Source organism: Lynx rufus, unplaced genomic scaffold (genome assembly GCF_022079265.1).
Source record: "Lynx rufus isolate CCGP_SWC_20201006 ecotype Redwood Valley unplaced genomic scaffold, mLynRuf1.p SCAF_22, whole genome shotgun sequence".
Taxonomy (NCBI): domain Eukaryota; kingdom Metazoa; phylum Chordata; class Mammalia; order Carnivora; family Felidae; genus Lynx; species Lynx rufus.
Window position 1 is genome coordinate 16,078,911 of NW_025814837.1, and position 13,379 is coordinate 16,092,289.

Here is a 13,379-nt window from a genome sequence, read left to right on the forward strand (position 1 = left end):
TTTCAAAACAAGCATTCCATAACAGACATACTACACTATTTGGGTCAATTTGTGTCTGTTGCATTCATTCATTCGACAGGAATTGGGTTTCAGACCTGTGGCAGGCATTGTGCATAGGCACTGCACACACAATGACAAACAGGTAAGTATCACTTCGTGTTTCTTTTGGCAAAGAATTACACTTTCAAAAAGCAAATGTCCCCTCCAATGGTGAATTGTATACATATTGAGATGGTGAGTAGTTAGCAGGATTAGAAATAGGAATATTCTCTAAGGTCTAGTAAGGATATTCAATAATAAAATTCTAAAATGTCTTTTAAAATAATGATTGATTTATCACCTGGACTGTTAAGGAACATCTAAAAAAATTGCAGTGCTTGCCTTGCACAGAGTCGATAAAAAATGTCGAATTTGATATTATAATCCTTTTCCTAGCACTTCCCCCCTCAGATTCTTTACTGGGGGCAGTGTTCTCAAGGAGCAAAACTCCTGTTGAGAAAGGGCCCCATATTTTCTCAAGTTATATTCTTGGGCATTTTTTATATGGAAAATCTGTGGCTTTGTAAAATATAGTATCAATAAGGATTATGCAGAGCTTTTTGAAGTCTATAGTTTAATCTTTCTGGGATAATCTGAAGGGGGACTAGAAGGTCTTATGTGGTTGTCTGATGCAGAATGCAGGTATGTTTGGTGGCAACAATCTGGTTGCCTCCAATAAATTTCTCGAAAACGCTTACTCTTGGGCATACTTCTAAAAAGCCCCAATCAATTCACTTCTGTATAGTTCATACACTCCTTCACAAATAACCCCTGTCAGGCAGTGCACTGGGTACTGGAGCTAAAGGAGAAATAAGACATTGTTCCTTAAGTGACAGGAAGCCTTGCAATGTAATGTGAATAGATGTTTTGAATATAACATAGTAAATTCCATGCTGAAAGAATAGGCTGAGAAAGGAGGACCCACAAAGAAAGCAACAGTTAGTAGCAAGAACTGGCAGTGGACAGGTGGGGCTGCAAAGGCGATCCTGTGGTCCAGTGCCAAGAGGAGCCATGGGTTTGATGCACATTGGAGAGCCGACTTGGCAGTAGTTGGCAATTCCTTTTTGTAAACGTGCTACCCCACCATATAGACGTGGCTGTGTTTATCACTAGTCCGGAGTTTGAGGCTTGCTGTGTTGGTCATTTTCTGTGCATTCCAGGCAAGGATACATCGTCTCTCTGGACCTCACTTCCGTGGTCTATGATGAGGAAATTGAGACGGATGACCTCACACATCCCTTTGAATCCTAGAACTGCATGATACTCTGTATAAGCTTGTACTGGTACCTTTGAAAATATAAAGAATGTGGGGGCATTGTATTCTTTTATTTTAAATGATGCTTTTTTTGAATGATGAATGAGGAATAATTCTATAAATCCTAATAAACTCAATTAAAACAAGGGGGTAAGGGGCGCCTGGGTGGCCCAGTAGGTTGAACGTCCAACTTTGGTTCAGGTCATGATCTTGTGGTTCATGGGTTCGAGCCCCACGTCGGGCTCTATGCTGTCAGCTTGGAGCCTGGAGCCTGCTTCAGATTCTGTGTCTCCCTCTCTCTGCCTATCCCCCACTCATGTTCTCTCTCTCTCTCTCTCTCTCTCTCTCTCTGTCTCTCTCAAAAATAAATAAACATTAAAACATTTAAAACAAGGGGTTAAAAGAACCTGGCATTTTTACGTTTATATACGTTGTAACTGGACAGCAGGATTTAGAATAGGTAAGGTCAAGGAAACACACCTCCATCCTAAAAACATTAGTGCCGGGGAGCACAAACAACAAGAATAATAAAGTAAACACCTACAGGGTGTGTGGGCGTAATTGCTAACAAGTTTTAGGGAGCAGGTGGGGTTTTAGAAGCAATTTGAAGAAGAAGAGAAAGATGGTCTGACATGCCTCAATGGGAAAGCTGTTCAAGTGGAAGGGATGGACGAGGGAAGGCAGAACGCAAAATGAAAATAGGGAGAAAGGGAGAAGCAGAAAGAAAAAATAAAAGAACTTCCGAGAAAAGGTGGACATGAGGTAAGGTGCCTCAATGGAAATAAGAGTAATAAAGGACAAGGTAACTTGGCCGCGTACGGGGTAACTGAAATGACCCAAACAAGAGAGAGACGTTCTGTAGATAAGAACACGAGGTATCCCTTTGACAAAAGAGTAGCTGGAAGGTTAGATGAGGTAAATATAAATGGAGGAGAGTAACCAGGACTCCATAGGATTCATCCTCTGAAGAGGAGTGGGAAGAAGCAATGATTTTTATGTTACAGCAAACCAGTAGGACTCATTCACACATTAATTTGTCGTGGAAATAACGCTGGTTCATGTATTGCGGCGAATACACGATAGGTAAGACAGAGCCCTCCATCTACCCTTAAAGAGCTTATAGTCCTTTAGGAGATAAATCGGTTTCTTTGAAATAATTCGGATACAGCATATAACGAATTCTAAGGGAATCAAAAAGAAACTTTTATGATTTAGTATTAGATAAAGCTCTTCTCTATGTTACCCTTTTGATATTTATGGCGAGTATCTGGTAAATGGTACCAGTACTCCCTAAGTGTTAACAAACCTGTCTAGATTCTCAACTTGCCTTTAGGGCAGAAGTTATATACTTAAGAAAATGTTCCTTAATGGATTCTAAAATATTTCCCCCACACACACAATTTTCTCCAGGTTTCTGGTAGGATCTGTAAATCGTGTTACCAACTTCTAGCATTGGATCGCTGTGGGCATGCCATGCGACTTAATAGTGTTACAACACACTACTATTTCACGTTCCTACTCCTTCGTCTCTCCAACTTGGTGTCCCCAGTGTCATTCAGCCATAGCTTCTCATTCTGACAATAGTGAGACGGGAGGGAGGTTTCAGATTTCTAAGGTGAAATCAATGTATGGCTGAAATAATTGATGGGAAAAATAGACCATAATTTGGTGTAAGGCAAAAATTTTGACTTCTGCCTTTCCTCCTCTCATTTATGTTTATAAAAACGGATTATTTAAACTCTTATTCCCCCACTCTCAGTTTCTTCGCTTTCTGACTGATAGGAATGTTCACAAACAGTCGATGTTGGAAGTTAACCGGAACCTATGAATTATAAATCCTTCCAAACCAGGAGCTAACAAAATATTATAACTGGGGATAACTAGAAGCAAATTCCTGTCCTGACTCAAAAAGAATTAGCACATGCTTCTGGTGATTTTTTTTTAACCTTTAACACAGCATTAATTTAGTCTGTGTATTCAGCCTCTTCTGATTCACGGATTTCCAGTGCACAGTAGAGTAGTGGAGAAGTTTTCCGGCAGCAGTAGTCAAGTCCTGGGTAACACTTTAAGAATGAAGGTGCTGGATGAGGGATGTCTCAGTAGATCATCCATTGGATAGTCAATAAATGCAATGTATTGACTGCCTACTTTATGGACAGCTCTACAAGAGAGTGACCCAGGTAGATTTGTTATGGCACAGAACAAACAGCACTTGAACATGTACCATTAAGTGAGATCATCTAGGTGAAGACCTCTTACCCGGAGGGTCTCGGTGGCCTGTGTAGTGAGGAAATAAGCTAGGCCCTTGGAAGAGCCTTCCAAATTCTGAGTCAGGAGAAATCAGAGGAGTGGAGATAAATAAGCCTAAGAAAGCATTTCTCTCCATGAGAAACTTAGGCTCAAATTCATGATACTTACTCCCATTTTTGACTCTGGGTTTTGCTTTTTAGTGAGAGCTGGCCAGAATTTTTTTTTTTTAATCTCAATTATTTTCAATTTTTTTTCTATTCATGATACCTTTGAAAATAAGATATTTTAACTGCTATTTTATCTAATATTCAAAAAGAACCCAAGAAAAGCGGGAAAACATGGTTAGGCTTTTTTACCCCTTGATTTCAAACTTAGGGGGAGCTTAAATGTATATCTTTGTGGAGTTTTGAATTTATTTCTAAAAACTAAATATGTCTAAGTCAATATTGTTTTCAGATTCCATAGGGGCCTATGCAGAGTTTGTCTAAAATTAAAAGAAAAAAGTGCAACGTAGTCATTTGAAACAAAAATATTTTTGCAAACTTTTTCTTACTAGATTTTTGTCTCTCTCCTCATTTTTCCTGCCCAGTTGATGAGAGCAATCTTATTTAGCCCTGCTTCTGTTCTGAATTGCCTTCCTCATTCCACCAAATATCCCACCAGACTGTGAACACTTGCCTGGCACGTGACAGGCACTTTGGAACTCAGTTTTGAGCTCAGGGAAAAGTGTTCCCATTTTCGACCTCGGATAAAGTCTCTTCTCTCCCAGGGAACTTTTCCTGACTCTTGTAGACCATGTTAATCTGTCTTTATCTGATGTGTTTAAGGGTCTTCTCTTTGTCGTACACTGGCTGTCTCTTGGCCTTGAACTGCTTTGCTGTGTTAGGCAGGCAGAATACGTACGACAGTTTAATATTGGTGTGTGTTCTTTCCGCATTTATATTGTAACTCCTTGAGTTGAGGAATCATGTTTAATAGTTCTTCTTGGTTACTGAGCTCTTAGCACAAAGTGCTATGTGGCCTTCAACCTCAGGACATTAACCACATCTGTAAGACAACAGTGTCCTTCTGTTAACTACCATGAGAACACACAACAGAAAATCCACACTGGTGTTCTTCAGTGAATCCCCTGGGCAAACTTTTCATCGTTACTAGCTGTCATTACATTTCATCCATTTTTCCCTCTCTGTTCTGACTTACTTTCACACAAATGCAGAATGACTTGGAAAATATCCAAACTAAATTAGTAAAATGTCTGAACTATAGAGTATTTGTGGAAGGCTGCAGGTTTACAATTTTCACTCACACATAATACTCACTTGCTTGCCAACAAAATACTGCCAAGTAAAGGTGCTACTGCTCTTAAGTATAAGTCTCACTTAGAATTAATACATTCGTTCTCAGAATGGTAATGTGTATTGCTATAGTCCTTGAAAACAGCTTTTTTTTCCCCTCGCTAGGTTGAACCTTTTTACATGCTCTATCTTCTTCCTTCCCACTCCCAACCTTGTCCCCAACTTGTGATATTCTTTCTGCTACTAATTTTGAAACCTCTAACAAACATTCATTTAACCTTTGTTAATTGTCATAAACTTGAAATCAGTGGGTTCTAGTTTAAAGAAATTTTAATATGGTTTCAAAGTCCACATAAAAGAGTGAGAATTAATCTTTGACAAGCAACTGTGTTGGGTCAGACAGTTTATGTAGTACTCCATTCCGTCTCCGTAATAACCTGTCAAGGAAAGAGTAATAAAGGTAGTTCCAGTTTAATGCAGGCATGCTACATGGTAGGCACGGTACTAAGCACTTTTATATAGTTCTCACTTGCTTCTCACATCAACTCTTAAGATGTAAGTTTTATTAGTTTTAATTTACAGGGAAGGGTACAAAGACTCAGGGTCATTAAATGATTTGTCACACAGCTAAATTATGAAGCCACTAAATAGCAACTAATTGCAAAAACAAGATTCTAATGTTGCTTTCCTACTAAGATTGCTGGGTATGTTTGGAGTGGGTATTTTATAGCATCGTGGAAGCTGTAAACAGCATCCTGATTTCAGGGGGTCCCGACTGTGTCAGAGACTGGCCCTTCCTTGAGGGCCTCAGCCTAAGTTTGGGTCCAGTGAAATACAAGGGGTTGTGGGCCGTGAGACACCCTTGGGAAATGACTCTGTAACATCATGCTTTGATGCTCCAAACATATAACGATGATGGATAAAGTACAGATAACCAAATAGACATAGTCAGGTTCAAAACAATTCTCCATCCTTGAGATCCAGAAAGCAAATTTCAAAAGTGGTTAGGACCGAAGCCAGGATTCCACTGGATTCTACTTCAGAACAAGTGGTAGCTGGATGTAATCTCTGTGGGACAAAACTAAACCTGCTACATAGCACAGGACAGGGGGGAAACTTCATTGCTTACAATAGGCCACTGGAAAAAAATCTGTTGTTGATCAATACCTGGTATTAGGGCTTTTCAGCTGGAGAGTTAAAGTGATAGGAAGAAAGATACAGTTTTATGCTTAAAACTGAATTAGCCATATGCTGGCTCTGTGATTCAACTAACAGTATCTTCTGTATCCCTGTAGCACTTCAGACACATAGGAAATGCCCTCATGAGACCTAATCTGATCTAGGAGTCTCAGATGGCCTGATAGAAGCAAAGGGAAAACTGCTAGAAAGGGAAGAATGAGCACATAGAAAAAAAGCTTCCACTACAAATGGGCTTCAAACCAAGATTGCAAAATATGTGAATGAATCTAATGCTAGTTAAGAGGCAAAACACAACAAAACCCAACAATACTGCCCCCCAAAACCCAGCTGTTATGATACCAAAATTCCACTCCAGAAGAAGTTAATTATATGGAACAGTCTGACAAAGACTTTGAAATAAATATGCTTAGAAGCTCAGAAAGATAAATGAAGGTATGATTTCCACTAAAAACAGTGAGAAGTTGTGAAGCAAATTCAAGTATAAACAAAGCAAGAGTACTTGTGTTTAAAATTAGAAATTTTAGAAAAAATAAATAAAATTGGAAATGTTAGACATGAAAAATAGTCATTGAAATAAAAGTTTTGGTAGATAGGATACACTGTAGACTGGAGACCAGTGAAGAGAGAATTTGTGGTTTGTAAGGGTACAGAGAGTCACCTAGAACAAAACAGAGGACGAACTGACTTTTAAAATATGCATGAAAAATGGTTAAGATACATAGAGGAGAAATCCAGAGGCTCCATCCAATCTATGTCTAATAGGAGTTCCAGTAGAAGTGAATGGACGGTGTGTGAGAGACGTGTAGAAGCTGAAGAAATGATAGCTGAAAACTTTCAGGATTGGAGACATACATGAGCTCTCAGACAGAAATTATTCTTTTGTCATTGAGCAGGACTAATAGACAAAAATATATGGTTGAGAACATGGCAATTAAATCTCAGGACACTGGGAGGAAAGAGAAAATCTTGAAGTCGAGTAAGGGATTTTGGGAAGCGAGCTCTTCCCTATGGATTTTGGCCAAGGACCTAGTACTGAAAGCCTGTGCTGAAGGTGGCCAGGGACAGGGTCCTCACTCTCAGACCATCCCTGGCATTGTCAAAGACCAAAGCACTACACAATTGTAAGGAAAACCTTCTTCCAAGATCTACCTACAATGCAACTGTGAATTTACGTGCAAATGATCAGAGTATAAACTGTGTTAAAACTCAGTAGGTGGGAGGCAGAGTATAATACTGGCCTTAGTTATAGTATTCACAATCTGAATGAATTAGGCTGAGTCACTTAATCTGTAAATGAGGATAATAATCTTTCCTTTGTCAACTCTTACAGTTTTGTTGCAAGTGAATTTTATGCATATGAGTTCTTTATACAATTTACAGACAATTATAGGAAACTATTGTTTCTTTGTTATAGAAATGAATGTAAGTTATGGTGTTTGACCTTTTAGAATTCATACATTAGATTTATAAAAAAACAGGTAAACAGAAAAAACCCTTACCAAAAAACTACAAAAAATATTTGCAAAGCTACTTATAACAACTAAGCACAAATAATTTTTGGTGCACACCAAGTGTGGTGGTATAAAATGAACCAAGGAGATGGGCTTAATCAAGACTAGGTTTAGTGTTTTTAAAAAATGACGTATTATGAATTATTCTAACCATTTATTTCCATTTTTTATTATGAAAACATTTAAGTATATACCTAGATTTAATAATTGTTAACATTTAGCCACATGTGCTTTATCTGTATGTGACTATATATTTTTTTTCTGAGTATTTGGAGGTAAATTGTGAACATCATGCCATTTCATTCCTAAATATCCACAGAAAAAGATTTGTTTATCCACATAACCATGATACCATTGTCACATCTAAGAAAGTTAGCAGTAGTAATTCCCCGGTATCATTTTATAACCAGCTGATACTCAGATTTCCCCAGTTTCTTCAAAAACCTTTTTATAGCTGTTTTCTCCCCAAATTAGAATCCACACATTACATTTACACACACACACACGCACACACAACATTTATTAGTTGTCTTTTTAGTCTCTTTCATCTGAGAACAATCTCTCCACCTCTTTCTTCCCCTGTATGACATTGGCTTTTTGAAAATAGCAGGCCAAGAATATTTTTGATTTGTGTTGAAGAATATCTTGGATTTGTGTACTTTTTTTTCCCTCTCTTCTCTCACAGTACTGCTTATTCCTCTGTCCTTGCTTTTCCTGAAAACTGGACTATTTATCTAAAGGCTTGATTAGATTCAGGTATACATTTTAGATGAGAGTACTTTATTATGATGTATTATACTCCACATTGCATCACATCGAGAGACACATAATGCCAGGCTATTTTATTAGTAGTCATATTAGAGTAAGTAGTTTGGTTGCAGTGATTACCAACAGATAAATCCACTGTAAAGGTACATCTTTCTCTTTGTAGTTATTAAAGGATAAAACTTGAGTGTCTCCAGAATAACCTTTCTCTTAATAGTTTTAGCAGCCATGAATGATTATTCTGGGCTACTTCTTTTGGCATTGCAGAATGGTGAATTGCTAATTCTGTCATCCCTTCTACTGTGAGTCTTTCATAAAGAACTTTTCCTCATCAAATAGGCATGAACTACATTTCTTCCTAAAAAGCTTAGTGCTTCTGTGCCTTTAATTACTAATTTTTAGAATAAGAGATTTATGTCATAGTCACCTCCAAACCTCCAATGGTGGCAACTGAGATGTTTTTTCTGTTTCTGTTTTTGAAGGTTACTATGAACTCAATGATTTTTTTTTATAGTTTGTGTTTTGTTTTAAAAAAAATCAAAGCAATTTATACCTGCAAAGTATATATAATTTTTTATTTGGTGAGGCTCAATGTGAAGCCTAAGTCTTAATTTGAATGGGGGGGGGTGGTTAATCAGAATAATGTTTTTTTTAAAGTATACATTATTAAAGATCCTAATCATTTTTTTTTAATTTATGAGATGCTCTTTTCTGAAAGTCTCTGAGTACCTTAACCAGAGTATAACTGAAAACAAGAATGTCAAAAAGGCACATTTAAATTGTTCTCAAAATCAATCAAAAATAATGAGGTGCTGGGAAAAAGTTGTATCCTTGATAATTACATCTATCAGTATCAGAAAACAAAAGAGAACAATCAGGAAATGACAACCCCACTCCCAAGTAGCACATTAAAAAAGGCTAATGAAAAAAAGTCTCTTTTAAAAATTGTACTAAATTAGCATTTCAAGTAAATTGACAACTTAAGCGTTGATAAAGGCCAATCTGGGGCCCAAACAATGGAAGTTCTGTTTCTACAGTTATCTGCTTTTAGAAGAAATGATCTCACTTGACTTTTTTTTTGTTGTTGTCTTCTATATAAATGGAAGTAATTGTCCTAAGTGGGGGGGGGGGGGGTGGTGGTGACAGTCCTCCTGTACTCCTTAAGGGTGAGGAGACCCCTGGAGTATTGTGCTTAATTTGAGGTTCTATTACTTAAAAGGTTGACCTGGAAGAGGGTAACCAGGGTGATGAAAATTGTTGAAAATGTTTCATATGCCATCCCTCTATTCTCAGTCTGAAAAAGGGTTAATGTAGTTGGCTTATTAGACGAGGGATCCAGCCTGTTTTTTACAGCTCCAGAGCATAGAGTTAGGACAAATGCACAAAAGTAGCAGAAAGCAGATTTGGGTCTAGAATTAGGAAGAAGTCCTTTATAAACTCAGCTGTACAGAGCTGGAGTAGATTTGCCTCCAAGGGACTGAACTCCCCAAGGCAACCAACACTGTGCAGAGGTTATAATCGCTGTACTTAAAGATGGTGTATGGGTGGGCAGAGGTCACTCACACATTTTGCTAAGAGCCTATAATTATAATAAAGATGCTTTAAAAGTCATTTAAAATTGCTTTTTTAAAAGAAATAGAGAGTAAAAATGAATTTCATATCATGGCTTTAAAAAAGAAAACCTTAATACATCTCAATTTGCATATCATTGCTTTGTATTGCGAAATGTGGGCTGTATGGTGAGGCAGAGTTCAAGCTACAGCATTTTAAGATCATGGTACATTGTTTTTGATGACATGAAATTCTTACTTCATCAGCCCCAAATTTAGGAGCTTATATATAGGTAAGAATATGACTTTATTAATAAGAATAGAACATAACATTTTAGACACTGTCTTAAGAGTGGAATTAGTATTTGAATTATCAACAGTGACAAAAGCATTTTCTTTCCATGATAAAAGAAAAGTTACGTACATAGATATCCAAATATGTCAGTTCATTTTGAAGGTAGTAGTAAGTGCTGGTATTTTATTTTGGCTTGTCAAGTGATTTTCTTCTTTATTATTAGGCCAGGAAAAAAAAAGTCGTAGTATATTCCACCAACATATTCATCAGTCATCATTTTTGGAGACAGTTTTCGACATATTGTATGTTTTACTGTGCTAACAAGAGAAAAGACTAGCCATTAAGTTTATGTTTCTTTGTTTTTCAGCAAGGTCACATATCAGGAATAATGCTAGAAGTATGCTAATAAACAATATATAATGTAGGTCATCTGGGAGTAAGAAATATTTTCTAACTAGTTCTAAAGGGAAATATTGTTAAAAAAGGGATAGATGTTATTTACACCACACATGTTGCTCTATATGTCACCATCAAAAGCATCTTGTAAACAGCTCAGCACAGTAAATCTTCCTCGGTGATTGTCAGGGTTTTTCAACTCCGTGTTAGATTTAGATTCAGCACACTCAATTCACAATATGCTTAATGTACAAAGCCTGTTAGATTATTTAGAAACCTTCTATTGGAAATATGCCTGCCCTTTTGTGTTTTACAAGGAATTCTACTATCCTGGGTTGCACAAGCCAGTGCTATGCTAAGTGACAGTAATCAAGACGGTGTTACATTAGTGGCATTTGAAATTTTAATTGCTGATGAAATGATGCTAAATTTTTGTGCCTAGCCTTGATTTTGTTGAGTTCTTTAAAATTAATGACAATTTGCAGACTGATATTTTGTACTGCTACCATTAGTGAAACAAGTTTGTAAGACTACGGATGAAACGATAATTCTCTAAGAATGCCTTAACAAACTGCCATTGATGTGATTTTACAAATGTTATTTTCTCACATTGGGGAGATTTCAAAATGGATTATTTCATAAGGGTTTATTTTGTTTTCCAAGATGGTTTTTAATTGTAAATATCAAGTTTCATCATAAAGGAATTTATGTAACTGTGTTCTGGAAAACATAACCAATACTTTATTTATTGAGTTCATCTAATATGTACTGAGCCATATGGGGGACACAGTGCCAAGGATGTGAAGTCATAAAGGCAGCTTTTATCGGACAGTCTAGCATTTAGAATCAAGACAGCTGATTTCTCTTCTTGGCTGTAGGGCACTCTGACATCAGGCAAATCTTTCTACTTCCCTGCGCCTCAGTTTCTTTATTTATGATAACAAGAATTAATAAATCCTGCACTCTCCACTTCCCAGAGCTGTTGTATAAAATGATAAAACCATCTTAGAAAGTTCAGTATGGCATGATTTCTTTATAGGAGAAAATATGTGTTTAAATGCTAGTATTTAGCAACTTCTGAAACATCTAAATATCAGACTAAGTTGCAACTAAAAACGAGAATTGCTGAATCTTGTAGCTAGATTCCATGAGTCTTACTGACCATTTCACTAAGGGATATCTAGAAGTAATGTCACAGTCATTTTGGTCAGAATGAAATTGTGCCTGATCTACGAAGACCTCGGTTTCTGAAACCCAACTATGTGTTACAGATTTTTTTTTTAATACTAACTTCGGTTTTTGAGTTTAGGAATCTTTAAAAATATATTATGCTGTAATTATGTGCCTTCATGTCTTCCAACTGTTTGCAACTAAAAGTATAGTGTTGGGATCAGACCACAAGGTCTTAGTGAGGAATTCATGGAACTTTGCCCAAGCAGACCCACAGTAGCCAGACCAGCATCTCAAAAAAATGTTGTGAGTGGGTTGGGCTCTTTTTTTTTTAAAGAAAACAGTAAGAAGTGCATGTGTCTAAGTAATTCTATTTATACTTGTTTTCTCAGAAGAAGACCTATCAGTGCATCAAGTGTCAGATGGTTTTCTACAATGAATGGGATATTCAGGTTCATGTTGCAAATCACATGATTGGTGAGTGACACTCTAAACCTTATTACAGATAGCTTTTTCTCCTACTTGTGTATCAATGCCTATATAATTAAACAGAGTTAAAGATGAATTAATTGTTCAGCCATCAATGTTTTACCTAGGCATGATTGATTTTTATTACTATTATTAGGCCTGATAAGACATTAGCACATTTTATTTTCTGCAAGGGCTAGTTTAGACTTCTGCAGAGGATTATATATCTCCTGCCAGTCAAAACACAGGTGATTAACAAATTAAACTTCTAATCATTTTTGCATTATTGAAAACTAACAGGAATGGTTAATGAACTGGATGTTAGCTTTCCATAGAGTTTTAGACAGGTTTTAATTTCAGAAGTTATTATGGTAATGGCACTGCTGTGTGTTGCTTAAGCATCTTTGTATCAAAATCTAAAGTGGTGAGTTTTTGTGATAGGGAAACATAAATAATTTAAATTGCCATAAGATAGTTTTATATGTATGGTTTCAACAGCCTGGAAATAATCATGATCATAAAGATCATGTAAAGAAGTCAGTAATCATTTTTTATTCCCCACCAAATTGTACATAGATCTTTCTAAAAGCGGTTTGGGTAAAGATCTCTGAAGTCACTCTCGGCCGGTGTTTGCAGGGATTTTGCATTTGTCACATAGGCTAGAACTAAAAGGATAATTTTTTCAGTTATTCATATTGTCCCATTATCCCTTAATTCCTCTGGGGTTACCTCCTATGTTTTTTAATTTGATAAGCACTTAGTAATAACACTAAGAGTTTTACCAGCCAATTAAACTTTATCAAGCAGATCTTTTTCTACTACTAAAATGACAATTGTTATTACTTTATGCTATTTTTGTTACTCGTTTGTGTTTTTATACTGCGAGAGGTTTTTTTTATTTCATCCTCATTTGATGGAATTTTATAATACCATAAATAATTGTGATATAATACTAAAAAGTCCAATTAACCTCATGCTCTCCTATTACCAAACTCTAAGACAGGAAAGAAAATTCAGCCTTCTAGACTCTGAACTTGTTTTCAGGGGTAAACAAGTTATTTTACACACTTGATCAGAAGCATCCTGAGAGTGCAGAGTGGAAGGATTGCTCCAACTATCATTACTGATCACAGTGGAACTCCTAATGTTCTTGTAGAATTAATGAAGATAAATTCAAAAGCATGT

General features: G+C 36.6%; 1 protein-coding gene across 1 annotated transcript in view; it reads left to right on the forward strand.

Annotated features, from left to right (window-relative positions):
• ZNF521 (zinc finger protein 521) overlaps positions 1 to 13,379 on the forward strand; it is a 279,598-nt gene that overhangs the window by 137,542 nt on the left and 128,677 nt on the right. Inside the window, exon 5 of the mRNA XM_047087088.1 lies at positions 12,119 to 12,203. Within this exon, the coding sequence (XP_046943044.1) occupies positions 12,119 to 12,203 (85 nt within the window). The remainder of the gene's footprint in view (positions 1 to 12,118; positions 12,204 to 13,379) is intronic.